This window comes from Ascaphus truei, chromosome 5 (genome assembly GCF_040206685.1).
Source record: "Ascaphus truei isolate aAscTru1 chromosome 5, aAscTru1.hap1, whole genome shotgun sequence".
NCBI lineage: Eukaryota > Metazoa > Chordata > Amphibia > Anura > Ascaphidae > Ascaphus > Ascaphus truei.
The window spans coordinates 17,502,483-17,528,192 of NC_134487.1; the positions used below are offsets into that span (position 1 = coordinate 17,502,483).

General features: G+C 42.7%; 1 protein-coding gene across 3 annotated transcripts in view; it reads left to right on the top strand.

Moving 5' to 3' along the window:
* PFKFB3 (6-phosphofructo-2-kinase/fructose-2,6-biphosphatase 3) overlaps positions 1-19,336 on the top strand; it is an 81,078-nt gene extending 61,742 nt beyond the window's left edge. For 2 of the 3 annotated variants that reach the window (XM_075599409.1, XM_075599407.1), the window contains exons 2-16: positions 4,610-4,735; positions 5,531-5,627; positions 6,068-6,134; positions 6,248-6,322; positions 6,532-6,588; positions 7,208-7,332; positions 7,710-7,917; positions 9,929-10,075; positions 11,109-11,213; positions 11,589-11,718; positions 12,302-12,364; positions 12,779-12,843; positions 13,562-13,726; positions 14,627-14,649; positions 16,111-19,336. In XM_075599409.1, the coding sequence (XP_075455524.1) occupies positions 4,610-4,735; positions 5,531-5,627; positions 6,068-6,134; positions 6,248-6,322; positions 6,532-6,588; positions 7,208-7,332; positions 7,710-7,917; positions 9,929-10,075; positions 11,109-11,213; positions 11,589-11,718; positions 12,302-12,364; positions 12,779-12,843; positions 13,562-13,726; positions 14,627-14,649; positions 16,111-16,117 (1,460 nt within the window). In that variant the 3' untranslated portion in view covers positions 16,118-19,336. The remainder of the gene's footprint in view (positions 1-4,609; positions 4,736-5,530; positions 5,628-6,067; positions 6,135-6,247; positions 6,323-6,531; positions 6,589-7,207; positions 7,333-7,709; positions 7,918-9,928; positions 10,076-11,108; positions 11,214-11,588; positions 11,719-12,301; positions 12,365-12,778; positions 12,844-13,561; positions 13,727-14,626; positions 14,650-16,110) is intronic. The other variant, XM_075599408.1, reaches the window with a different exon arrangement.
* The last annotated feature ends 6,374 nt before the right edge of the window (positions 19,337-25,710 follow it).

Consider the following 25,710-nt stretch of genomic DNA (forward strand, 5'->3'; position numbering starts at 1 on the left):
CAGGTCAGGTTTTCAGGATATCCCTGCTTCAGCACAGGTTTGTCAATCAGTGGCCCAGACTTCAACTGAGCCACTGATTGAGCCACCTGTGCTGAAGCAGGGAGATCCTTAAAACCTGACCTGTTGGTGGCCCTTGAGGACGGGAGTTGGCCGCCCCTGCATTACATGCAGACATGAAACAGATTGAGTTATTTTACATGCCAAGTTGAAATATAGAGTGCAGCAAATTTCTCCCTGAACAGTGTTGGGGTTGTATAAATAAAATGACACGCAGACACACACACACACACACACACACACACTCTGTCACCACTGGTGAGATAACACTCCTCTGCTGTATGCACACTCCGCTATGTGTGTGTGTCATTAAGAGCGACGCCAGCTCTCCGGCATACCGGTTACAAATGCTGTCTCGGATATTTCCCACCGCACGCTGCTCCCGTGACTGCGCCCGCCAGCTTGTTCTGCTTGACTCAAGCGGGGATAGCTGGTATTAAATAGAGTATTTCTTCTGTATGTGCTAAATAGACTAAAAGAGTAATTCATTCTATGCAGAAGCCGCTGATTGCATCATAATTGTCCCAAAACTCTCAGGCAATGGGCTTTTTTTTTGGGGCTGTTTCGGCGTAGTATTTAATTACTGCCTCAGTAGGTCATTTAGTTGTTAAAATGGCAGAATGACTATACTGTACTATATATTCGTGATTGCAGAACGACTATACACAGGAAATTCTTCTCATTTACTTCAGTCTGGTTTGTATGGCAGGGAAGGGGTTAATATAAGACGTGTTATACACACTATATACACACACTTTAATAAAACGTTGCATTGTAGCCTGCTGCCCTTTAAATAACTATCTGTAACCATGTATTATTTGTCTTAACTCTGTGCTCAGGACATACTTGAAAACGAGAGGTAACTCTCAATGTATTACTTCCTGGTAAAACATTTTATAAATAAATACACGTCCATTACAAATAAGAAGGAAACAATATCATCTGTTGAAAACCGCAGAGGACGTCCAGTAGCCCTATTTTGAGATGGATCAATAAAAAAAGATTTGAAAGCCCCCTGATTTGGGGGAAGGGGGTCTGAGGTGATGGTGGAGTGGCCGGGAGACCTAATCCCACCGCAGGGAGCAGCAGGGCAGATTAGCAGAGTGACCAGTGATTGAGCAGGTGCTGGATACTGGTGTGTGCTGCAGGATGTGGTGCTTTTAAGTTAATGATGTGAAATAGGCGGAAATGAGCACACACGGCTTTGTAAAACCCTGTAATGTGTTGCAGATTCAGGAGGCATCGGCCGTACATTCTGTTGTCGTGTATGTTACATGCAAATAGATTTTGTGTTTTTTTTTGTTGCATACATTTAGATTATTCAAAAAACAAACTGTGAATTGCCTGGCGGCTAATAACGTGGTTCACATGTATTTCTTTGGGGGAGGCGGAGGAAGGCAGCCAATTAATGAGTCCATTCTGAATATTTGAAAACATTTTTGCCCTTGCTAATATTTAGTGATTTTCTGGCACTTTTCCTGTGCCCCTTACCCTGAGAAGGGAGAAGGGGCGGCTCAGTGAGTAAAGACACTGCCTGGCACTGGGGAGCCTGGTTCAATTCCCGGTGTCGGCTCCTTGTGACCTTGGGCAAGACACTTTATCTCCCTGTGCCTCAGGCACCAAAAACATAGATTGTAAGCTCCACAGGGCAGGGACCTGTGCCTGCAAAATGTCTCTGTAAAGTGCTACGTAAAAATAACAGCGCTGTACAAGAACATGCTATTATTATGATTATTATTATTATTATTATTCCCTGTTCCAGTGCATGGCTCACCCCCATTTCTGGGCTTCTGCACTTCATATACTCTGGTGGTACATTTTTTTAGTTGTCCGAGCGCTCCCCCTATCTCTCTCCTCAAATAATGAGTAACGTCTATGCCGTAACTAAGGAGAATAGATCAGATATGTGGCCCTTATCTGTCCATTTTAGGGGGTTTCCCGTTCCATCCAAATTCATATGCGTTTGCCGCTGCATCAGCACACAAAGGGTTAATAATTGAAAGTCCTCGGATCGCCCTGCATTATATAAGCGTTATAACTGCCTACACATCATCTCGCTTCAGCGGACTCTGCCAGGATTGTGTTTTTTTTTTTTAGTCATTATAGGCGTTTCTTTATACAGCATCGCGTACATTGTGGATTAGGTTCTGGAGAGCACATTACCTGATCCGCAGCAGGCAGGATGCTATTGGTCATATCATGGTAATGAGCTTGTCTGGCTGCATTGCCTGCTGTCTATTCCTCACCTGTGCAAGGTCATAAAGAAGGACGCCTTGTCTGTTCCTGTGATTATTGGTCTGCATGCTAATTATGGAAACACCGTTCTAATTAATGAGCGAGTTGCAGCCGCCAACAAATGCAGAAGGCGTAGGCAGATCACATGTATTTAATTGCAACAACGTATCTTACAATGAATCGTTGCATTTTTATTGGGCTTTGCTATTTTTGTACACTTGTATTTATTTTTAGAATTGTATTACCCCTCTGTTATTAAATACAATGTATCCACATACAGTCTGTGGTGCATTATTTTAAATATATTGGTGGTTGTGAAATTGCAGTTCTTTGCTTGACTTCACAATGCATCGCAATCCGTTCTGCTTAACACTATAACAATGTTATCTTCTTTTTAATACGAGCTGAACGGGTAACCCAGTGGTAATGGCACAGACTTTTGAATTGGGTGAACCTGGTTCCAGCTGTAACGCTCCCTTTTCAACTTTGTGCAAATCAGATTGTAAGCTCTTCAGGGCAGTGACTAATTTTCCTTGAAAAGGTACAATAATGAGGTAGTTCTGAAAGACACAGGAATATGATATGAAACACACACTGTTCCAATGAAACGGGGCACAGCGTTTTAGGGACAAGCAGAAGGCTTTTATAAGGGTTCTTCTGAAATATAACAGGAGGGTTCGCACCTGCTCCAGTATCCCGGGGCACAGGGTGCGAGACTTCTGCTGTAGCCTTCGTTGCAATTATCAGGACACTTCTAATTAACACACACAAGGGATAAATGTGAGGTCACTTCCTGTTGGAATTCTAAGCTGGAGTGTGGAAAGGGCCTTTTATAAGGCTAGAATCGCACCCTTTTTTTTAAGCTATGCAACCAGTGGCCTATAAGGGACAACCTTCATTTCACGTGGGCACACTGGACAGGAAACGTTGGTGCCATGACACAGTAGCCATGTTTGTGCTATAAAACACCACCTGCTGTGAAGCCTCTTCCGGATAAAAAAAAATATATATGGGGCTAAAATCTTCCCTAGCACAGGGAAGCAGGCACATTGAATAACTTGATGATAACCTGACCCCTGAGAGCCGTTCAATCCCCGTGGCAACATCCTGTCCCTTTTTTATAGGCCGAGTAGGAAAATGTATTGCTGGCAATTTTCCTGCATATTGATTGGTTCTAAATTTACCCCTCGTGCGTGTTTCAGCCAAAACGGTGGGAAACGTTTGTTGGGTGCCAGCTCGCTGACATGAAATAGGCCGTGTGTGCTTGGGATGAACCAATTGCTGTAGACCTGTCCCATTAGTGGAGCCTGTAGCTTTCCGGTCCTGCAGGGAGCTTCTTCTCCACCCCATGGAATAACTCGTACCGGCGTTTGATTAGTAGTGCTTGACATTTGCAAAGTAACCTGTTCCATTGCTTGATTTTAAAACCTGTTTTGTGAGCTGATCTTGGTAGAGCAGTGAAGGGATAATGTAATCTAGAAGGCAACGCGTGATTTGAGTCAATGACAGAACATCTTGCGCAGTGCGACATTATTTTATTAGAAGGGATTTCTCCGGTTCACATTTTTATGTTGGGGGGGGGGGGGGGTGTTAAAGAAATAGCGGCCTAATTAAAGGAGCAATCCAAGCCTTTTAATTTCTTTTAATGCGCGATTTGAAGCAGGGGGTCTCTGGAACTGAACCCCATTAATTTCAGCTCTGGGGACCCCCTGCTTCCAGAGTTACTTGCCTCCGAAGGGAGTGCGGGTATCTGTGCAGTTTTAAAGCCCCCGGTCACATGGGCCAATAGGAAGCCGGTGTGGCTGAAACGGCTTCTTATTGGCCCGGGAGCTCTGAAAAGCAGCCATAATGTGAACCCCGGAGTGGCTACCAGCGCCCACTAAGTATCTCCGGAAGCAGGGGGTTCTCAGAGCTGAAATTAATGGGGTTCTTCTCTGGAGACCCCCTACTTCAATCCTGTACACAGAAAAATGAAGAAAATTAAAGGGGGGAGGGGGATAACCAAAATGCTTGGATTGTCTCTTTAAGGTTCTGAGTGGGGGGTGTTATAGTGCGTTTGTGTTGTCCTGGGTTTACTATCTATGTTCTCACCCAGCTCCCACTTTGCAGAGGATTAGTATGAGTTCTGCATGGCTGGTCCAGTTCTAATAAATCCAGCCAGTCTGCTGACTCATGTTGGGCTAATTATTGAAACTGGCGGGGAGTGGAGGTGTCGCATTTCCAGCAGTTTTGGTGTCGGGTGTCTATTGATCTCATTTATCAGCGGAGTATTTTTTATTTATTTGCACTTTTTTTAAATTTTCTTCTTTTGTTTTAGCTTGCGGACCCCAGCTTGCCAACTCCCCCACTGTGATCGTGATGGTGGGGCTTCCGGCGCGCGGGAAGACTTATATCTCCAAGAAGATGACGCGTTACCTCAACTGGATCGGTGTCCCAACAAAAGGCAAGTTGTGCGTGTAATATGAGCCTATACAGGATGACATCGGACATAACACCGCGGCTCGCGTTGAAAAGCTTCATTTCCTGCAATGTGTATAATACTGAACATCTCCTGTATTTATCCAGTCTTCCACAGTCACTTATCTTGGAGAAAATCCTTATGCACTGACTGGCACTGAGTTTGAAGCAGGGGGACCTGGTTCAATTCCCGGTGTCGGCTCCTTGTGACCTTGGGCAAGTCACTTTATCTCCCTGTGCCTCAGACACCAAAAACATAGATTGTAAGCTCCACGGGGCAGGGACCTGTGTCTGCAAAATGTCTCTGTAAAGTGCTACGTAAAACTAGCAGCGCTATACAAGAACATGCTATAATATTATTATTAATAATAATAATAATAATATCTCCCTACAAAGTAGATAGTTACAAGCCATCTGTTACATTTTATTTGTCAAACAATAGACTCCAGCTATCTTTCATCCAAAAGTTGTATTATGGCTCAAAATACAAGGGATACCTTGGCGTGGTTACAGGCTTAAAAATACTTTACCCAAAGAATTTGACTAAATGACCCTTACTTATGAGGAGATCTAGTTCTATCTATATCTCCGATGTAGCATTGGGGCTTTTTGTTGTATGCATTGGGTCACAATCCATGTAGCAGTCCTTTTTGACACATATATATGGTGTGGTGGGTTTGGGTTGTGTGTATTGAGAATACCATGAGTGGACCTACGTTGGAAATTTTCACATGATACATGGTGACCCTTTTGTAAGAACTGGATGGCTTCTCTTTTGCAGTTTTTAATGTGGGAGAGTACAGGCGGGAAGCAGTGAGACATTACAGCTCATATGACTTCTTCCGCTCGGACAATGAGGATGCCATGAAAGTCAGAAAGTAAGTATCGTCCCGCTGCCTCCTCGTTACGTCTGTTTTAATAAATGGTTGTGGACTATGAAGCACGGTTTGGTTTGCTCCATGTTCAAACCCCCCCCCCCCCCCATACCTTGTCTCCGGCGTCACCTGACATCACGTTGCCAGAATCTACCGGAGACAAGGTAAGGGATAACCAGAGGCCTCACGCGCTCCCCCGGCATTTAGTTTAAATGTAGTGGGGAAGAGTACGGGGCCTCTATAAGCGCTGCCCCCCAAACCACCCCCCAAAAATATTGCGCGCTCCCCTGCTGTAATGTGAATGTGAATTAATTAAGTTCTCTGTTTGCGTGTGTTGGAACTTGGAATGTATGAGGAATATGTGTTTACTACAAGTCAGTCTATTTAACACTTATTACATGTTAGTGAGTCCTTATACGCTGGCTCCTCTGATGCTTTTCCAGACAATGTGCCTTGGCTGCCCTGAGAGATGTTAAATCCTATCTGACTGAGGAAGGTGGACAGATTGCGGTGAGTACCCGTTCTTGTCCCGGAACCTGATTTTTTGTTTTTTTTGTTTTTTAATTTTTATATACCTCACTGAAGAGGTCTGGTTCTAATATATGTATCCTTGATTTTTTTAGGTTTTTGATGCCACCAATACAACAAGAGAGAGAAGAGGGATGATCAATCATTTTGCCAAAGAGAATGGATTCAAGGTGAGCTGGTGCAGAATCCTCACAGGGTGTAACAGGGTATATGTAAATACAGACCTGTGTGTAGTATCCAGGGTCATTTAAACTCTTCTTACCGCTGTTTAATCTCTACCTATTGGCACTAAAGAGGAAAGGTCTATAGATGATCATGTATTGTACATGGGGCTTGCAGATGTTAGTTCTAAAAGTAAATAATTCTGTTTGTTTTTCAGGTGTTTTTCATTGAATCTGTGTGTGACGATCCGAGTGTTGTTGCCACCAATGTTATGGTAAGAATATGGGGGGGAGGGAAAGTTACATTTAGGGAGAAGTTTTTGGGAGAACTATGGCAATTTTAAGCAGGGATATAACATAACCTCAGGGCTTTTGCTCTATTCCAGTGGTTTCTAACTTTTTGGGGGTTAAGGAACCCTAGGTGAAATTCTGAGGAACCCCAACCATCTCTAATAGCGCATCTGTGATCAGATCCTTTTTAAGGAACCCCAACGGTCTCTAATAGTGTATATGAGATCAGATGTATTGCAAGGAACCCCAACTCTCTCTAATAGCGCGTCTGAGATCCGATGCATTGTAAGGAACCCCAACCCTCTCTAATAGCACGTCTGAGATCCGATGCATTGTAAATTCTTCTGTATTTGATACAATTTTCAAATGACCAGAAAATTGCAGGGTACTTTTTAGGGATGCCCGGGGGAACCCAAGGGTTCCTAGAAACCCCTGCTGAAAAACACTGCTTTATTCCTTGACCTAACTATGTGCATTCTTGCCTTGTTTATTCCTCTGTCACTTCCTGTGCATTAGTAATAATCGATATTGCATGCCAGTGGCCAGAAAGCATTTGTTGTTGGTGGGACATCCTTGTAATAGATTTTCTTGTTCTGTAAAAAGGAAGTTAAACTGTCCAGCCCGGACTACAGAGATTGTAATTCGAGAGATGCCCTGGATGACTTCATGAAGAGAATAAACTGCTACAAGGCCAGTTACCAACCTCTGGATCCAGACAACTTCGACAGGTGAGCGCTACATTGCAGGTGTAGCTGACACACAATTGTAAAGTAAGAGCTAAAGGTGGGTTACTGAATAAATAGCGATAGTGCTGATCTGGGCACTGTTGCACAGAAACTCCCATTCATTGTAATGGAAGTTTGCGTGCTACAGAGCATTGTGATGTGCCCTAGCGCAGTTTAATGAAGAACTCCCAAAATGTCACAAACCTACTAAACAGGAGTTTTTTTGGGGCAATATTATGGTTTCACCATCTACAAAAACTCTTTAATCTAAAATACCAATAGAGGAGTTGAGTTTTGACCATAGCATAAACTATGGTGTCTCTTGGTAATTCAAGGCGATCTTGTGTCTTCTGCCTCCTAAGATGTCCTTCTGTTCTCAGGGAACTTTCCATGATCACTGTGATTGATGTTGGCCGGAGGTTCCTGGTCAATAAAGTTCAGGATCATATCCAGAGCAAGATTGTGTATTATCTAATGAACATTCACGTCCAGCCCCGCACCATATACCTGTGCCGACACGGCGAGAGCGAGTTCAACCTTCAGGGGAAGATTGGAGGAGACTCTGGGCTGTCACATCGGGGAAAGAAGGTAGTGATCATTAGAAAACGGCAATTTATTGAGCTGAATATCCTTTGTTTGGATTCCTTCCATACTGCTAACATGTTCAGTAGTATTACAAAGTATGGGAGGGAAGTGTACGTCAGAGAGCAGAACTGCTAGAACAGGAGCTCGTACTCTGGTTGCTGGAGGGTGGCAAGCTCGGGAGATGTTCGGAAGTATGTTTTTACAGCATGGGTTGTGATTTTGTGGAATAAGCTGTTTGTATGGGATATAATCCCAGTGTTCAGGGCTCAGCTATCCTAGGTACATATATGTAAATGTACACTTAATCACAGCAGTAATTAATCCATCCAGACACTCGAGCATAAATGAAGGCTGTATGAGACTCACTATGGTAATATAAACAGGAAGGTGTACTAGTTATGCTGGAGGAATAACACAGATCTCCATATATACCATAAAGGTACTGTATAAATCCCCAGTAAAACCAAAGTACATACCATAATGTGCAGTCCGTGTTAGAGCCTCAGTAGAACAGCTGCTCGATCTTTGATTAACGCGTGCGTCACGCCAGTAGCATATGAAGATAGTGTGGGGTCCGGTGGCGGAGCACTGCAACGCAAACAATGGGGGCTGCAAACGAGTTCAGGAATAAAAACGATTTATTGCGTGGTCATAAGGAGTACAAAAACTCTGACGCGTTTCAGGACCTGTTTTTGTACTCCTTATGACCACGCAATAAATCGTTTTTTATTCCTGAACTGGTTTGCAGCCCCCATTGTTTGCATTGCAGTGCTCCGCCACGGGACCACACACGATTTTGTGGAATAGTTTTCCAACAGAGGTGCTAGAGACTAAATACTTTAAAGCTGCAAATCAAGCAATATCCTACATGTTGTGTTTTTTTTTAAATTTCTTTTAAATCAGTTCGGTACTATGGGGAGAGGGGGGGACGGCTCTGAATGAATTTAAAATATATATATATTACAATGTAACAAGTGTTTTTTTGTTTCTATAGCAACCATTTACAAAGTCACATCCTCTTCCTCTTCTGAAACAGGCTCTGGCACACCCCTTTTTTTGAGCCCTACCCTCTCTCTAGCAGTGTATCAATTGTATCTAATGACTGCCTGGTCACATGATCTTCCCCACAGAACTTTGCATCTTTGGTCCTCTTCTTCTGCACTGACAGACTAAATAGTGAACCCCCGAGGTGAATCTTCACCAATCGATCACTTAGCTAATTACTTATCATTGTGTGGATTGTATTGATGCACACATTAAAGGGTGGGGGGGGGGGGGGGGGGAAAGCAATTTGCACTGTTGCTTTAAGGGAATTAAAAAATAGCTATCCTAAGAATGAAAGAAAGTAAAGGAACAAATAGGGTCCGATGTTTGGCAGCAGATTAGAAAAGAGGCTGACTGGAGGGTGCCAAGTGCTTCTTATCTGCCGTTAAATTCTGTGTTTCTATACTAACGTTCTGGCACACTTTTTTAATTTTTCATATGTTTTTTTGTTGTTTTTATAGATGCGGCAGCTGTTTAGCTTTAAGGAAATGTAATGGGCTGAGCAGCCGACCCTGCTTCCCAGGGTTCACAATATGGCCGCCCATTACAAAAGGGGAAGTGCTGTGCTTTTTTGTAAATGGTTGGCATAACAACCTAAGGAAGATATTAATACACTGAAACTCAATACAAAGGACTGTGTGTGGGGGAGACATAATGCAGATTTTTACAAGACACATCGGATTTTGAATGTATTGCTGCTAAAGGGAATTATAGATATAATATCTAAGGTGCAGGACACACTTTAAAACTGAAATACATTGACCATTTTGTGACCGGTCATACTGTACACTTCTGTTTCCAGTTCTGAGGGCGTTCTCCATTTCTGCTTCTCCTGACATAACGAGATTACTTAAAGAGTTGAAGTGACCCAGCTGGGCGGCTTGGATAGAGATGACTAATCACTAAGAGGTTGTGGACCATTTGACAGACACATTGTGAAGACCTTTGCCTCCCTTCTCTCCTGTCTTAGTTTGCCGTTGCCCTGAAGAAGTTTGTTGAGGAGCAGAACCTGAAAGATCTGAAAGTCTGGACGAGTCAGCTGAAGAGGAGTATTCAGACAGCCGAGGCGCTGAGCCTGCCCTACGAACAGTGGAAGGCATTAAATGAAATTGACGCTGTAAGCTGTTTATCTTCTTCTGCATACAGTCTTGTTTTTGGCTGTTGCATTCCTTCAATGAATATTGGTTGTTGCAATCCTTCTTGAATATAATTCTACCCCAGAGATTGCTAGATAGGTTTGCAGACATTTGTTTTACACGTCTATATCTATTATATATTTCAGAATGTTTGTCTGTGTGGCCAAACTATAAGACCTAGAACAAACAAATCTGGAAGGATTACTTTATGTATCAAAATAAGGAGAACTGTCATGGTTTGGATCTCCTCTAACACCCCACAGGGTTTGCTGCTAGGAATGTTTGATTTCATAGGTTTTACATGTACAAAATAGGTAAGCAAGTCAGCCACGTGGTGTTGTACCTGGTAGGTTATGTCTCTGGCACATGACATCATACCGGACATAGCCTGGTGGCAGATAAGGAGAGTCAGATGGCTATAGAGGTTTTTATACAGAAAACAGACCTGAGGAAGTCAGTTAGCACGTGAGGAGAAAGTAAGAATGCCGGAGAAGGGGAGAGAGAGATGGAAATAATTGGGATATCATAAGGTAGTAAAGGAAAGTGATCGGAGGGATGAGGTTGGTTTCTTAGAATCCGGCGTTGCCCGGGAATTCTATCAGCTAGTTCCATATAAGTGCACTGTGTTTAAGTTTTTCAATGTAAAAATTCAAGCAGATTATAAGCGACTTCTATTATCTGCCAAATTCTCCAGTTACTCATATCTGCTAAAAGAAAGGCATATTTATATTTACATTACTTTCGTCACAACAAACATGTGATTAGCATAAATGTCCTTAATTACCCTTGATGCTGAATTTGACGTTCTTTGTAATCTATTCAGTCATTTCTATTTGTGTCTGCTTCCCCCCCCCACCCCTCGGGCATTTACTTAGCTGGGTGGTGTAGAAGGTTTCAGGACATTCCTCCTGCAGTGATGGGGTTAAATGTTTGTTTGGGCACCTGCAGCGAGAGGAGCGTGGCTTGCTGTGTCTTTGCCTAGATAATAACATTTGTGTGTTTGCCGTCCCGCAGGGCGTATGTGAGGAGATGACCTACGATGAGATCAAAGACGTGTACCCGGAAGAATTTGCGCTGCGTGATCAGGACAAATATTATTACCGCTACCCTTCAGGAGAGGTGGGTTCCGTGTGATTAAATCCTGTTTGTTTTTGTGCGAGGCTGAAGGAGTTTAATTTAAAAAATAGACAAATATTCTGAATAGATGCTGAACCCTTATGCAGTGTGGCCCGTCTTATTTTGTGTACATTTTCGGTGCTCTATAACAGTGGTGTGCAATCCTTTTTAGCCACGACCCTTACATTTAAATGTACACTTTGTGAGACCCCCACAGCAGCCCCTCATGCTACAAACGGACTGATCTATTGTTCGTTCTTAATCTGGTCGAAACCAATTAGGAGCTGAAATCATAATCTGTTTGATTATGGGTAGCAAATTTTAAATACTGTAAATGTTACTTTTATTAAAGTTCTTCCCCCCCCTTTGTTTTTATAGTCTTACCAAGATCTGGTTCAGCGTTTGGAACCTGTCATCATGGAGCTGGAACGGCAGGAGAATGTCTTGGTGATTTGTCATCAGGCAGTAATGAGATGCCTCCTGGCCTATTTCCTTGACAAAAGCGCAGGTAAGCGTTGCGTCTCCCTGTACATCCTACAATCTATAACGAGGCTTGTGAAACTTTCCACTCTTGTTGCTATTGAGTAGAAACAGATTAGGAATAAGTGTTCAACTCCTGCTAGCTGTATTTTGTCCTGGACAAGTGTAGTCTTGTTGCAGGGCGTGATACCTTTTTAGAATGGATGAGCATCTTTCATACATGTAGTTTATACACCATTTTAAAATCCATTACACACTACATCTTTTAAGGTATCTTTTTAAAAGACGCTGGTATTTCGCCATGAAGACTTCTATAATTGTAGAAGGAAACCTGGCCGCCTGCGTGACCCCCTGTCTGCAGACCATTAACACTAGTATTTAGTCTCCTGTGAAGTGATGCACTTCTGCAGATTATTAGCGTCCTTGATCTCGGGCGTGAAGGTGCATCCTTCTATATGACAATTCGTCTATACGCGAGTGGTTACTGGGAAGTTTGGCAAAAACATTGACCAGTCCTTTTCCATTACCACACATCTCTTAATTATCACAAACAAGTTACCATTGAGATTACATTATAATGTATTTTAATACTGGAATACTTTTAATTTCAGATGAAATGCCATATCTCAAGTGTCCCCTTCATACAGTGCTGAAGTTGACTCCAGTTGCATATGGTACGTTGTGACATGTCTGTCTTGCTTGAATCGCTGTTGCACTCTCTCCACACTGGCAGAACCAGTAATGATTTGTATTTTGCCCAGTATTTTTCCTGATATCAATTCACACTATATTCTTAGTCTGTTGTGTAGAATTACTGGTCTGCCTGTCGGTGGCAGAAATCGGATGTCAAGGCATGGAACGAGTGCCCTTCCTTTGTGTCTCCTGCACACCTTACTATTAGAGACTGATCTTTTCAAACAATAATGCATTGACCACTGGTTTGTTCTCAAAGATGTTTTTTTTTATAAACACATTAAATAAGGATGTAGGACCCAGCAACCTCCATGGCTTAAAACCAGCAATATTTGTTATTTAACTTTGCGTAAATATACGAAGAATAATAATTCTACGTTTCCTCTTTCTTTAAGGCTGCCGTGTAGAGTCCATCTCTTTGCACGTTGACGCAGTTAACACTCACAGGGAAAGAACTGAGGTGAGGCAGTTTCCGTGCTTGCATTTTGTTTGTTGTGTGTATCTCGGCCTTGCACTGCGATGGGTGTTACCCCTTCACTGGGGACACGCCCATTGCAGGCGCCACCAGCAGCGGAAATGTTGAGCAGTGCCCGGCCAAGCTTAAGCTGTGTGCTCAGACACCACTTCCTCTATAGCTTCTGTTATCTGCCTGCTGTGTATTTGGGGAAATAGTGAAAAAATTATTCTTGTTGACTTGCTCTCTTGTACAATAATTATGATGGCTTATTTAAAAATTAGGATAAATTACAACATATGGTTGCGTAGAAATAAGACCTTTTTTTAACAGGAAAGCTGAGAAAGTAACCATTCTGACCCGTCCTTTACATAAAGGTAGTATTTTTGTATGTACTGCTGAAGCCCAGAACGTGCTATTGCAAACATGCTTTAATAAAGTCATACATTGGTCAGGCTATAGTACAGTAGTATTTGGTACAAGTATCAAAATGGTGTAATATGGAGGGCACTGCTAATGTAATTATTGCTGTAGGAGCAATGGGCATATAAATAGCATTGCATAACAAGAATGCTATCCCCCTCCCAGAGATATCCAAGATATTGGTGTGGTTGGTAGGGAATGCAAGTTACAAGACGCCCAGGTAGTCATGTGTCAATCTCGAGCTCTGAAGGACTCTTTGTTTGTAATCAAAACCTTTTCCCTCACTGCTTTCCTTATTTAGGAAACAAAGAAGGGACCTAATCCACTGATGAGACGCAATAGCGTGACCCCTCTAGCCAGCCCCGAGCCCACCAAGAAAGCTAGAATCAACAGCTTTGATGAACTTGTTGCTTCCTCGTCTGCCTCCCTTTCTGGATGTGCCCCCCAGGAGATGGTCGCTGGACAGGTGGGCTTGTCTCTTTTTTTATTTTTATTGTCCTATCTTGTTTTGACATTGCTCTTTTCTGGTCAGCGCTTCGCTGAGCGATCCTGAGATTGAATATGGTCAGTGCTTATGTGGTCAAACAAATTCCTCAGAGTACAGGTCTCCTTTAGGACAGAGGTACAAAGCTCTACTCACACGTTCACAATGCAATTCTCCATTTAGTGTAACAGCCAAGAACAGAGGAGAAGCAATGCTTCAGGTTCCATATGGACCCGTCATCAGAACCTGAAACATTGTTTCTCCTCTGTTCTTGGCTGTTACACTAAATGGAGAATTGCATGATGAACGTGTAAGTTGATCTCTACTTTGTACCTCTGTCCTTGAGGAGACCTGCACTTTGATGACTTTGTTTATGTTGTGTTGGCTGCACAAGCCGGATTCTCATCGCCTGAAACTGCTTCCCGGCACTCTGGAACAGTACTTATGTGGTTGAACTGGTTCTTGCTCTTATTAAAATGTTAGTGTAAGTGGCACCAATTATTATTATTATTTGTTTTTTTAATCCCTTCCGTGCCAGTGTAGAAGGCAGGAGGTTACTGTTCATTAGTAGAGGTTTGTGCATTAGGTGAAGGCAAAATCAGGGGGAGGTTGGCGTTGACGTTTGCATTTTAATAGCACTGTAAGTGCTGACGTTTACTGTCCATAACGGAACACTGTGCAAAGCCTTGGTGGTGATTGCGCTTGTTCACGTGCTGCAGTTAGTTGGTGATTTATACTATTAATGCTGCAGCTTCTGATTAAACACCACTGGCAATGAAAAGGTTTCTGCGGTTATCGTTTGCCCTTTGAACTTTTTGCTGCCCTCTGCTTCTGTTATTTAATTCTGATCTCTACTTACACTGCTTCCTTTTCTCCTTGCAGCCTTTGCTAGGAAAGGCTTGTCTGTAAGTATTACCTATTTGCATTTCCTCCGTATTACGTGGCTTTAATCTTCTGCTTTTTTTTCCATGCTGAAATGGTCTGCAACACACAGCTTTGCATTGCAAGCAGCTAGAACCACTATTGCATTGCACTTTGCTTTGTCATTTTGATGCATTTATTCATAATATTTTTAACATGTAGCCAGCGGACAGTTGGACTTTGAATGATGGAACAATGCAGGCCCTATGGGCACATGCCTAAAAGCAGGGGTGTCCAACGGGTCAGGTTCTATGGATATCCCTGCTTCAGCACAGGTGGCTCGGTCATTGACTGAGACACCTGTTGGCAGGGATATCCTTTACCTGAGAACTGGAGTTGGCCACTTCTGCCCTAAAGTGTTTTGTGTGTCATTAGATCAGCATCATTGTGACTACCATGGACACTGTATGCAACTCCTGAGTATATGATAATTATATTGGATATCCCATATGCTTGTAAAACATAGTTTGATTGTTAAATCAAATACAGAGGAAGCGACTGACTGAAGAGGCCGAGTTTAGAGCACATCTGTACCATGGGAAAGAACGTTTTCTTAATTACTGTGGGACAATATTGAACCACCCTGTATTATGTACCAAGTGCACACCTCCAATAGGGTATAGGGTTTAATTGTACTTCCAGACGTGTAGTGCAAAGTTCTAGTAGCTTTATTGATGCTGGTGAACCATAGATGCAATTCAAATAGAGATACTTTTTAATTGGCAGATATGAGTGTTAAACTCTGATGTATATATACGTTTGCAGAAGACATTAGTGACGTCTATATATAGAACGATGGCTGCTGATTACTTATGTTGATTCAAAGAACATATCCAGCTTTAACAAGCTCCTGACTTAAATCGCTTTCCCTCATTTCAAAGGGTAACCGTTTTGATGATCATAGGTACAAAGTAAGATAACAGAACATATAACGATCAGTCCAGTCTTCTCTTACCAGGAAACCTGGACGTAATGATTTGTATTAAACTTAATAATAGATGCTGGTTTTCATATGAGTAACTCGGTTTCATGGCAATGTCTTGGAGGATGTGTTAGAAGACCATCAATAGTCTGACATAACAGAGGTACTTTAAAAGCGCTATTTTGTTGTTGATATACAGCTATGATGTGCCATTTTGTGGTATAGCAGGACCTGGGTTGAGCATGCAGTCCTATGGGAATTCTTTGATATTCTGAGTTGCAAACATTTGTCCATACCACATGCTAATAGCGCACATCACAAATGTATGATAGATGCTCATGTTGATCCGATAGAAGGTATTACAGCTTGTTTTGCGTTCTCTTAATTGGTCCTATTATATATTGTTTGGTATGCCATAAAGCATCCATATTCCCCCGCCTGCTCAATGTGTGTTGTGATTCTCTATATCCCGCCATATTGCTACAATAACAGACTTTATAACCGTGTCTTTTCCTGCTTACAGAGCATGAGCACGTCTCAGAAGCAGTGTTGAGTCTTCAGGGACAATGTAAGGCAACAGCAGAACAGCTGATCCCTGCCGCTGCATTCCCGAAGCTTGCTTTTGTACTCATCCATTCTTGCACAGAAGTTCGAGCCTACAGCTGCTTCTGTGTCGGAACCTTCGACATCGGAATGGAAATGCAGATATCGCCACCAAGGAGTTTTAAGACATTTGTGTTGAACAAGGAGCCCTCAAGTCACTTCAGGAGCAGAGTGCAGAACTAAAACGGCTTCTGCCGCACTAAATCTAATCTTTATTTTAATGTACATTTTTTTTTTTATATATACTTTTTATCTGCATTGTCTTCAGCGTTTTAGTAATCTCTGTGTAGATGTGATGGCTGATTCATTTTGTTTTGTGTGTACATAGTTGAGGAAGTAGAGACAAATGTAAACGTGTATATCTTTCCCTCTCCAAAAAAATAATCTAGAGCATGGAAAGAAAAAGAAATATTCTGAGCTTCACTTTTACTGAGAAACATAAAGCCAAATGTCCTTTTTTGTCGCTGGAGGAGCTTGTAATTTGTGCCAGGTCCCCATGGTCAACGGGGATACGATGCTGAGCTAGAATCCTTTCTTCTTCAGTCTTTCTACATTTTCTGTGTGATATTCAAACTGTGGCTTGGTTGGCATTTTAGGGATCTTGGTGCAAAAGCACAGCATACAGTAGAATAGCCTCAAGTGGTGGTACCAATTGTTTCCCCTTTAGTATAAGGAAAGCCCCTGTTTTTTTAATGTTTGTATCTCTGTTCATCACCTAATATTGACATTTTCCAGAATAGGAATCTCTTTATGATGGGTTACCCTATGAGTCTCTAACTCAGTCCTCAAGGGCAAGGGCCAGTTTTTTGGGGATATCCCTGCTTCAGCAAAGGTGGCTCAAGACTGAGTCGCCTTTACTGTAGCTGGAACTGATTGAACCACCTATGCTGAAGCAGGGATATCCATAAAACCAGGCCTGTTGGTGGCCCTTGAGGACTGAGTTTGAGGCCCTCTGGGTTACACCGTATGGTGCCTATCTGGACAGATTGGTCGCTCGGTTCCTCCGCAGACACTTCCACGGTTGTCTTGCTATAGTCGAAGACCACGCAGGAAGTTGCTTTTTAACCTCAATTTCACGGAGTCTGTTTATTCGAATGAGAAGTTAAGCGAAGTCTGCCTTTTGTTTTAAATTGGTGGTCATCCCTTTATGCCGTCACCCGTGGAAATGTAGGGGAGGAAAAATATAAACCGTAACATCTCTTTGTATTTTACAACTAAATACTTTTTTAGAACTTTTTATTTTTTGTATAAAATCTTGTATGGCTGCTTTTAACCCATTCAATTCAAAGGGGCTTTGCAATTAGTTACTTGCTCCTCTGGCTTGTGAAGGGGTTAATTGCAAGTCTATTGAAAGATTCTTAAAAGCAGCAATTCGGGGTTAATTTCTGTTTTAAATTTTGTTCTTATTACAGGATTGAAGCGGGGGGTCTCGAGTTGAACCCAGTTAATTTTAGCTTCCCGTGACCCCTTTGCTTCTGGAGATACTTACCTCCGTAGTGGTGCCGGTATCTCTGCAGGCACAGGGACTGCGATCCTTAATGTAATGGCTTAAACGTCACACGGGCCAATAGGAAGCCGTGATGTCATCGTGTGCGGCTACTTATGGGCCTGCGTGACCTGCACCACTCCGCAGAGACACCTGCACCTACAGCGGTTTCTCTGGAAGCAGAGTCCCCCCGGAGCTAACAGGGTGCAGCGCCGGAGACACCCCTGCTTCAAACCGTTTATGAGTTAACCCTTGTTGCTGCTTTTAAATACCACAGTGTGAATATCGCTGCACTATATGTAGTGGCATACAGAGGTCCTCACTGAGCTTCACAATAGCTGCTACTAGAACGGTATCATCTCTGATTTGCTTTCTACTCCCTCTGGCTCGGATTGACTGCAGCTGCCTCAGCGGTTCTCTCGTCTCTTTAGAGCAATCTTTGTGTCTCTGATACGCAGGGAACGGTCATTTCATGATGTACTTCCAAAAATAGGTTTTTGTTGTTTTTTTAATATGGATTCACTTTATCTCAAAGATGCATGTTTGCACTTTACTATGGCGGTCGGCCAGGGTTGGGACATGCACCGTTACAGTGCAAATGGTGCTTGCGGGTCTTGACAGAGACGAGATGGCTAAAGACAATGTAATTTACCCATAACCTCTGGTTATGTCTGTGGCCTGGATACATTGCAGCTGTGGGGGGCTTGAAATGTTGATTGACTCCTGGTTGAGAGGAGCCCTCCACGTTCTGCTCTCCGTATCGGAGCTGGAAGTAAGACTGTTTGGCTGTTTATACATGCGATTGAATTTGAATGGAAGATTGCGTCGGTTGAAATAATTTCACTTTTTTTTTTTTTTTTTTTAATTGATTTTGTTGGCATTTATTGTGTTTTTTTAAAGTCTGCAGTTTAAAAGTGTTTTCTAGAAATACAAAATGTAGATTATTTTGCCAACCCAGACAAGAGAAAATAACTGGTTAGTGTGTATGTATATATGCGAGTGTGCAGCATATACACGGCGTACAGTGCAATATGGGATTCTCCGGGGTTTCTCCTGTTTACCTTTGCACTAAATCTCATTTCCACAGTAACACACACATACACGCTATATATATATATATCGTAGTCATCTCTGGGTCCGCCCCATAGAAAAGAATATGTATTTTTATTGACGCTTCATATGCACATACAGCAATGTATGAATATATTTGCTGGCGATGGGTTTCTTTGGAGCGTATACCATTTGTGGAGCTCTTGGAATCTGTGTCTTTTTTTGCTCCTAGTAGAAGGTGGCGAACTCCAAGCAAGAAGGGAACCTCGATCCATGTCACTATCTTACACCCACAACACACATTACACTGGGTAACTGGCAGGAACACAAGACCAATGACTTGTTTTTCACCGTCTGTTAACTTTTTTTTTTTTTTTTTTTTTTAAATATGTTGATAGTTTTGCTATTTATTTATTTAATGTATTCAGCTGAGCTTGGATCCATTTTTTTTTTTCTTGTACTTGTTGATCGTTAGTTGTATTTTGCTGTGTGTATTCGTCTGGTATAATTGCCCGAGAGTCGAGCTACGCCTGCTAACACAGGATATGCCTTTCAGAAATGTGTATATTTTGCAGTTGCTGGACCAATAAAAAAGTATCTTGTTGACATACATCTGTCATGTCGTCTTATCTTTGGTTTACCCAATATATAAAGCCAGTCCGTCTTAATACATTATTTCATGTTGTATATGATGTCTCTCTGAGGCTGGAATACATTCACATGTTAAAGAAAGGCCCATACTATAATACGGTAAACTCCTGGGTTCTGTCATGAGTCTTAAGCCGCGGAAATAGTAGGCAGGCGCGTGGCTGCCCTAGGGACGATCCGTGGCCTTTGGGGAGGGGTAGACACAATGGGGAGACATGCCGTAGGCGTGCCCGTGATGTCACGTCATCGGTTCGCCCTCATTGGCTGAACCGCTCATGTGATTCCTGCCTTTCTATGAGCGCATGTGTGGCCCTTGGTGAACTGATGACTGATCCTGGCCGGGTACACACTCTCACATTGTCACTACACATCCCTGGAAGGGAACGGCCTCTTCCACCAGTATACTGGCCACTGACTTTCCCTGATGTGGAACCTTGTCTGCCTAAAAATTGTGGTTGCGCTTCATGGCACGTGCGGTTGCGCACTCTTATGGCCTGCCTCATGGAGGTACAGCCTTTTGTTCACGCCGGTCGCAGGGAGTATGCACGTGGCCTAAAGCGTTTCCCCCCCCCCCCCCCCCGTGGCATTTGGGAAATAACACCGGATATTGCTTTGTTAGAACACCGCAACAAATGTGACTGCCTGGCATCCTTCCTTATGGGTAGTTAGGGGAGCTCATGCCAAATGAAGGAGATTGCTACAGCAGTTCGCATATTTGCTGTGGTCTGTTCTAAAGAAGTTTTACTAAAGTGGCAGCTATATTTGTACATTTTTAAAAAAATTTTTAACATCAATGTCTCACCCAAATAGACAATGTCTGAATATGTTTACAATATAAATGTGTGGACAACGTTACTATGTTGATTTTATTAGTATATTATGTTGACAATGTCCAATTTGTGTGTGTGTGTGTGTGTCCTTGCCCGGCTCTTAAGGAGATTAGATGCAGTGACTCTATACATGATTTTGCTCACTCTCATGCCTTGTCAGGGTGCTGTGTCCGCGCAGGCTGGGCGTAGATATGCTGATGCAATAATGCAGGGCGCCAGGAACTTATATAGTACAAACAAGCACTTTGACAGCCATCCACAAGGCTCCTCACACTGACATCATCCACAATAGACATACTTGTATCTTCAATGCTTGTGCTACTTATAGCTTCCCTAGTTGGCACCCACTCTTCATGATCTAGGGAGGTGTTTAAGCTCATTTCTGTTACCATCATAAGTGGCCATCCTCTAGCGGCCATTACTCTTTATATCAATTGGGCCCCATCTTGGGTTACCCTTTCTGTCCTGAACTGTGGGATCACTATCCCAGTACAAGGTGCTGCGTGCCTCTCTTAAGCACTGTTTCGGAGACAACATGGCCTCTCTGCAGTTCCGCTTTCCAATTGGGTCCCAAGGCTACTACTGTGATAACCCCTAAAGGACGTAGGCTTCCTCTTTTTGAGCCTTTAACCTGCTGTAGTACCATGGCTATGGACGCTCACTGGGTGGAGCACTTTACCTCACTATAAAATAACAAATGGACAGGAAAAGAGGTAGTTGAGATGGACAAGGCACTGCAATGGTGGCGTGCGTGCGTGCGTGCCATGTGTATCTATTATATTTTATATTTTAAATTTTAACAAACACACAGGAATGGAACAAACAATCCTCTGATGCGTTTCTCGCCGTATGGCGCTCTGTCAAAGAGGACAGGGCGGTATTACTATAAATGAACTATACACTTGTATATAAATAGGAACATATTTACACTAACAGTGAGGCTCCTCCAACTAGCACTCCAAAAAAAACAAGTTCTAGACCCTTTGAGACTGTCTTGTATATCCTCATGGTGATGTCACTGGTCCCCATGAATACAGAAGGAGTAACTTCTTTCCTGCTAAATCACTCCATACAATGTGATGAAAGAGGGGCATCACCCTGCATGAGTCCACACAGTTAACCCCTTAAGGCAATTAAATTTGTATATATCTTTTTTTTTTTAGTTCTTGCCAACTGCAGGTATACGAGCTGTATGGTGTTTCTTCACGTGAAGAGGATTTTCTCTTTCATTCTTTTATAAGCACTTAAGTGGGTGTCAAACCACATGGTTTTAAACCATTATCATTCATGCTGTATATTGATACCCTATTCATAACCTATGCCAAACTAGGTATACTATGTCACGGGAGAGCAGGTACTTTTAATACCTTTTATATTTGTTAAGGGATCATACATTAGGAAAAACAAAGCAGTAGAAACAAAATGTAGTGGTTTTTGGTAAACCCGCGTACAAGAAGAAGAAATACACAATAGACAGACAAAAGCACACTTACTGGGGGTCTGGGAAAAAAAAATCTAGGCTTTCTTAGGTGCAGGGCGCCCGCTTGGATGAGCTTACCCTGACTGGGATATACCACTGGTTCTCCTGGTCCTCTTTTCGGCTTCAGTTCCCAGCCGAGACTGCTTCGTGCAGTTCTCAGAACTTGGTCCTGACGTCTGATTTAGTCGGTTGCTCTGCTATTTCGAACAGGGCATTTCTTGTCTTCACTGCTGGCTGACGCGCCACAGCGCTTCGTGGTTCAAGACAACAGAACCCACTGGGGCCTGCCTGATTGAGGTGAGTGTCTGGTGTGCGGCACGCACTCCGCCGTCACCACCGGAGACTCAGCCAAACTATGGTCCTAGTCATCCCGGCTGCACACGCGCCTGGTGGAATGGAGGCACGTGCAGAGACTACAGCTGCGATCGGTTGTCTGTAGGGGAGAGCTAAGGGCGTGCGGGGCTATGACGGGGCAAAACTGTCCTGCCATTGGCTGTGCGCCGCCACGTAACCGCGTTGCGGCATGGGAAGACAAAATTCTTGTCTTCCCTGCCAGCGTATGCGTCACAGCGCTTTGCAACTGGGGCCTGCCCCATAGAGGGCTGTGCTTTGGTGTGTGGCGCGCACGCTGTAAGCATGACCACCGGGGACTCAGCCTTACTGGGGAAGATCAAAGCCCATTAGCCATCAAGTGTGATACACGATTGGCAAAGTTGGAGAACTCTGAACGGTACAATACAGCAGCCTCCAGCAATGAATGTACTGAGGCCGCCTGTCCTTCCTGATATCCGGAGATACAGACCTGAAATAACAAGCCAGGGTTTTAGCAGACATGACTAAGCTGTCACGTCAACAGAAGCCACAAGAAGTCTTTCCATCTGCTGCCCAGATGCCAACAGAAGCTGCATCTCCACTGCCAAGTCGTGGCCAGACTCCCTCCTGCTTCTCCTAACGGGACACGAGTCCACGTTAACAGCAAGTTGTGTGAAAGCGCCTACGTGGCTGGAGTCAGGTTTAACATCTAAGGCTTAGCAAGGAAGGAGCTAACCAAACATGATCTCAGGACTGGCCAAGGCAAAGGCAGCGATGTGACTGGGAGCACATCGTAATAAATGGCACCTCTTGTGAGCCCAGCTGTGCTAGATTACTGCTCCCCACTAATAAGTGAGGTGATCCAGATGTAAACCATATGCCAGTGTGCACTGCCTCATTAACCCTATTGGTGCCACAGAGGTCAGGTCTGCAGTACATTGCGTCTCTGGCCTCACTGGCAGTGATAGGGATTAACTCGACAGTGCTGAACTACTGCAGTTTGCAATGCACGGCAAACGTCTACTCATAAAATAAACATGAAGGTTTCACATTTGTTGCAACTACTAAGTGCTGGAAGAAATAGCAGGACTTTTCAAAAGTCAGTATCGGGCAGGAACGTTTAATAAGAATGAATGATGTATTGTGTAATTATCCAATTCCATTTTACCAATGCAGAATGGAATATTTTTACCTTTTATAAATTGATTTTACCTGCTGATCATATAAATTTAGCAGGGTGTGGGGTCCCAGCCCTCAAAGAACTAACACTATCATCAAATAATGATGTACAGTAGTAAGGGGAAAGGTTGGGAAAAGTAGCGTGGCACAGCAAACGTGATGACTGAAGAGCTTGGCAAATATTATTTATTGAACACTAGTCCTACAGCGGGCAAGCGAAGAATTTACAACTTTTTTCTTTGATCAACTTCGACCAATCCGATGACGGCAATGCATTTGTTTTGACGCGAAGTCGCGTCGCTGTCGCCGGCAGTATAAGCGCGGCCTCTTTGTCAGAATTTAGAAGAATGTATATAGTTTACTTGTCTGACAGTACAAGTTAATTACTTACCGTTGGCTTTTACAAGTACCAAGTTAATAATTATAACTATGTTTAAAAGCTGTGTTTAAAACAGCATGCATTGGCGTTTAACCATGTAATGTGGTCTTGAGACAAAAGGTGGCACTGTGTGCTCATTTGCATGACATTTCCCAGAATCCCATGCTGCAGTGGAAACACTGTATGCTAGGTGATAATGGTGAAAAGCAGGGTTGCAGACCTGTCTAAGACATGTGAATGTGCTCACAAGTAATATTTGTATATGACACACACACACACACACACACACACACACACACACACACACACACACACACACACACACACACACACACACACACACACACACACACACACACACACACACACACACACACACACACACACACACACACTCTACTCTACCCATTTACACCAGTTAATTTGAGTTCTCTTGTTTTTACACACCCATACTGTTAGCCATATTTTACTTTTTCATAGGTACCATCTGATCTGTCTGTAGTCTCTCTACCTGTATAAACTCAGTATACAGAATTTCTATAAACAATTATTAAATGTCCAAATGTTTGCTAAATAGTTTTCAAATGGCATAAATAATTACATAGGAAGTCAAAAATAGCTCCAGATCATGGCATTATGTATTTTTTTAAATTGTATTTTTAGATTAAATCCACATTTTCCCATAATCTAAAACCCAAAGTGCTTTTATAACCAACCCCAAAACAAAACCACGTGGCCACGTGTGTATCTCCAATACAAGTTTATGTAAGCTAATCAAAGTACAACGTACTCACATTGCTGAGTTACAGGGAATAAACGGTGAATACCATATGTGTTAAATTATGAACCTCTTTTCCATGAGAAATACATTTCCTGTTTTCTGTCAGACGAACTGGCACCCAAGAACAAAGAGTTGAGTTCAAATATCTCTCCTTTTCTACCAAGTCTTACCAGGGGTACTGTACGTGCCGCCTCGCAGTTCAATGTGATACCTGAAAATAATGGTCTGCAGCTTGATCCCATGGGTGCAACCTTTTATAGACTCCAGTGCAATGTGGGACAGTAACCTCTATGTAAAAAAGGACATCAATGTTGGATTTATTGACTTCCATCCATTCAACTCTTACCGGGAACCCAAGTTATAAAACTCCCAGGCGATGAGATTACAAAGCAAAGACTGTTTAGAATGTCAATTCTGTGGTGGATCAGTCCATATTGTCTCACATTGAGTTAAGAGTTATAAGCCCAAGACGTAGCTAAGGTCTCCACAGGTCTACTCATTTATTGGCAGCAGTTTGCGTGTTGTAAATACAGTGACCATCTGGTTAAACAATAGGAAAACAATGTATTCTTACAGAGAGAATGTGAGTGACATAAGACACATTGTATCAACAATAGGATTCTGTAGAAATTAACTACAGACACTGGTCTATTTAAAAAAAAGAAAGCTCCTGACTGCAAAATTGGTACAACAATGCAACAGATTTATCAAAGAAAAGGAATCGCTTTCGATGCAATGGAAATGTTGTTTCTTTCATCAATTTGGTGTAAATCTGCTTCAGTTTTATAGATAGGAAACTATGATAAATATTCCCCACCTTCATTATGCACTAATTGAAAATGATTTTTCTTTTCAGACCTAAGGAAGCAGCGAGATGAATCAACACTGACAATCTTCACAAATTAATCCGTCCGGGCCATCCACTAACAGTGTAAACAGTAAACCCTTAATAGTCAGTGATGTTGGATTAAAAATCTGCTCCATCCACAATGAAATAGCCTCTCTAATGGACCATGATAGAGGAGATACTATCTGCAGTGGAGAGGCTTCGACGTACAAATTCATAAAATGGACAAACCTTCTTGAATCTTCTCCCCTTGAAACCTGTTGCACTATTTTGGGGGGTTGGTGATGGAACACGTTGAAATCCACAATGCATCGCATTATTCTTTAGGCAGTATAATAATATTGATTAGGGTACAATAAATCAATATTCATTTATTGCCCAAAGACTATTGTGCTGTATTATTTGTGGATTTGATATGATTTGCAGCTCTGCAGCAACTGTGGATGGAAGAACTGAGTAGTGGAGGGGGGGGGTGGGGGGAGGGAGGGGAGCAAGAGTTTGAGCTTTACTAATCCCAAGTGATATATC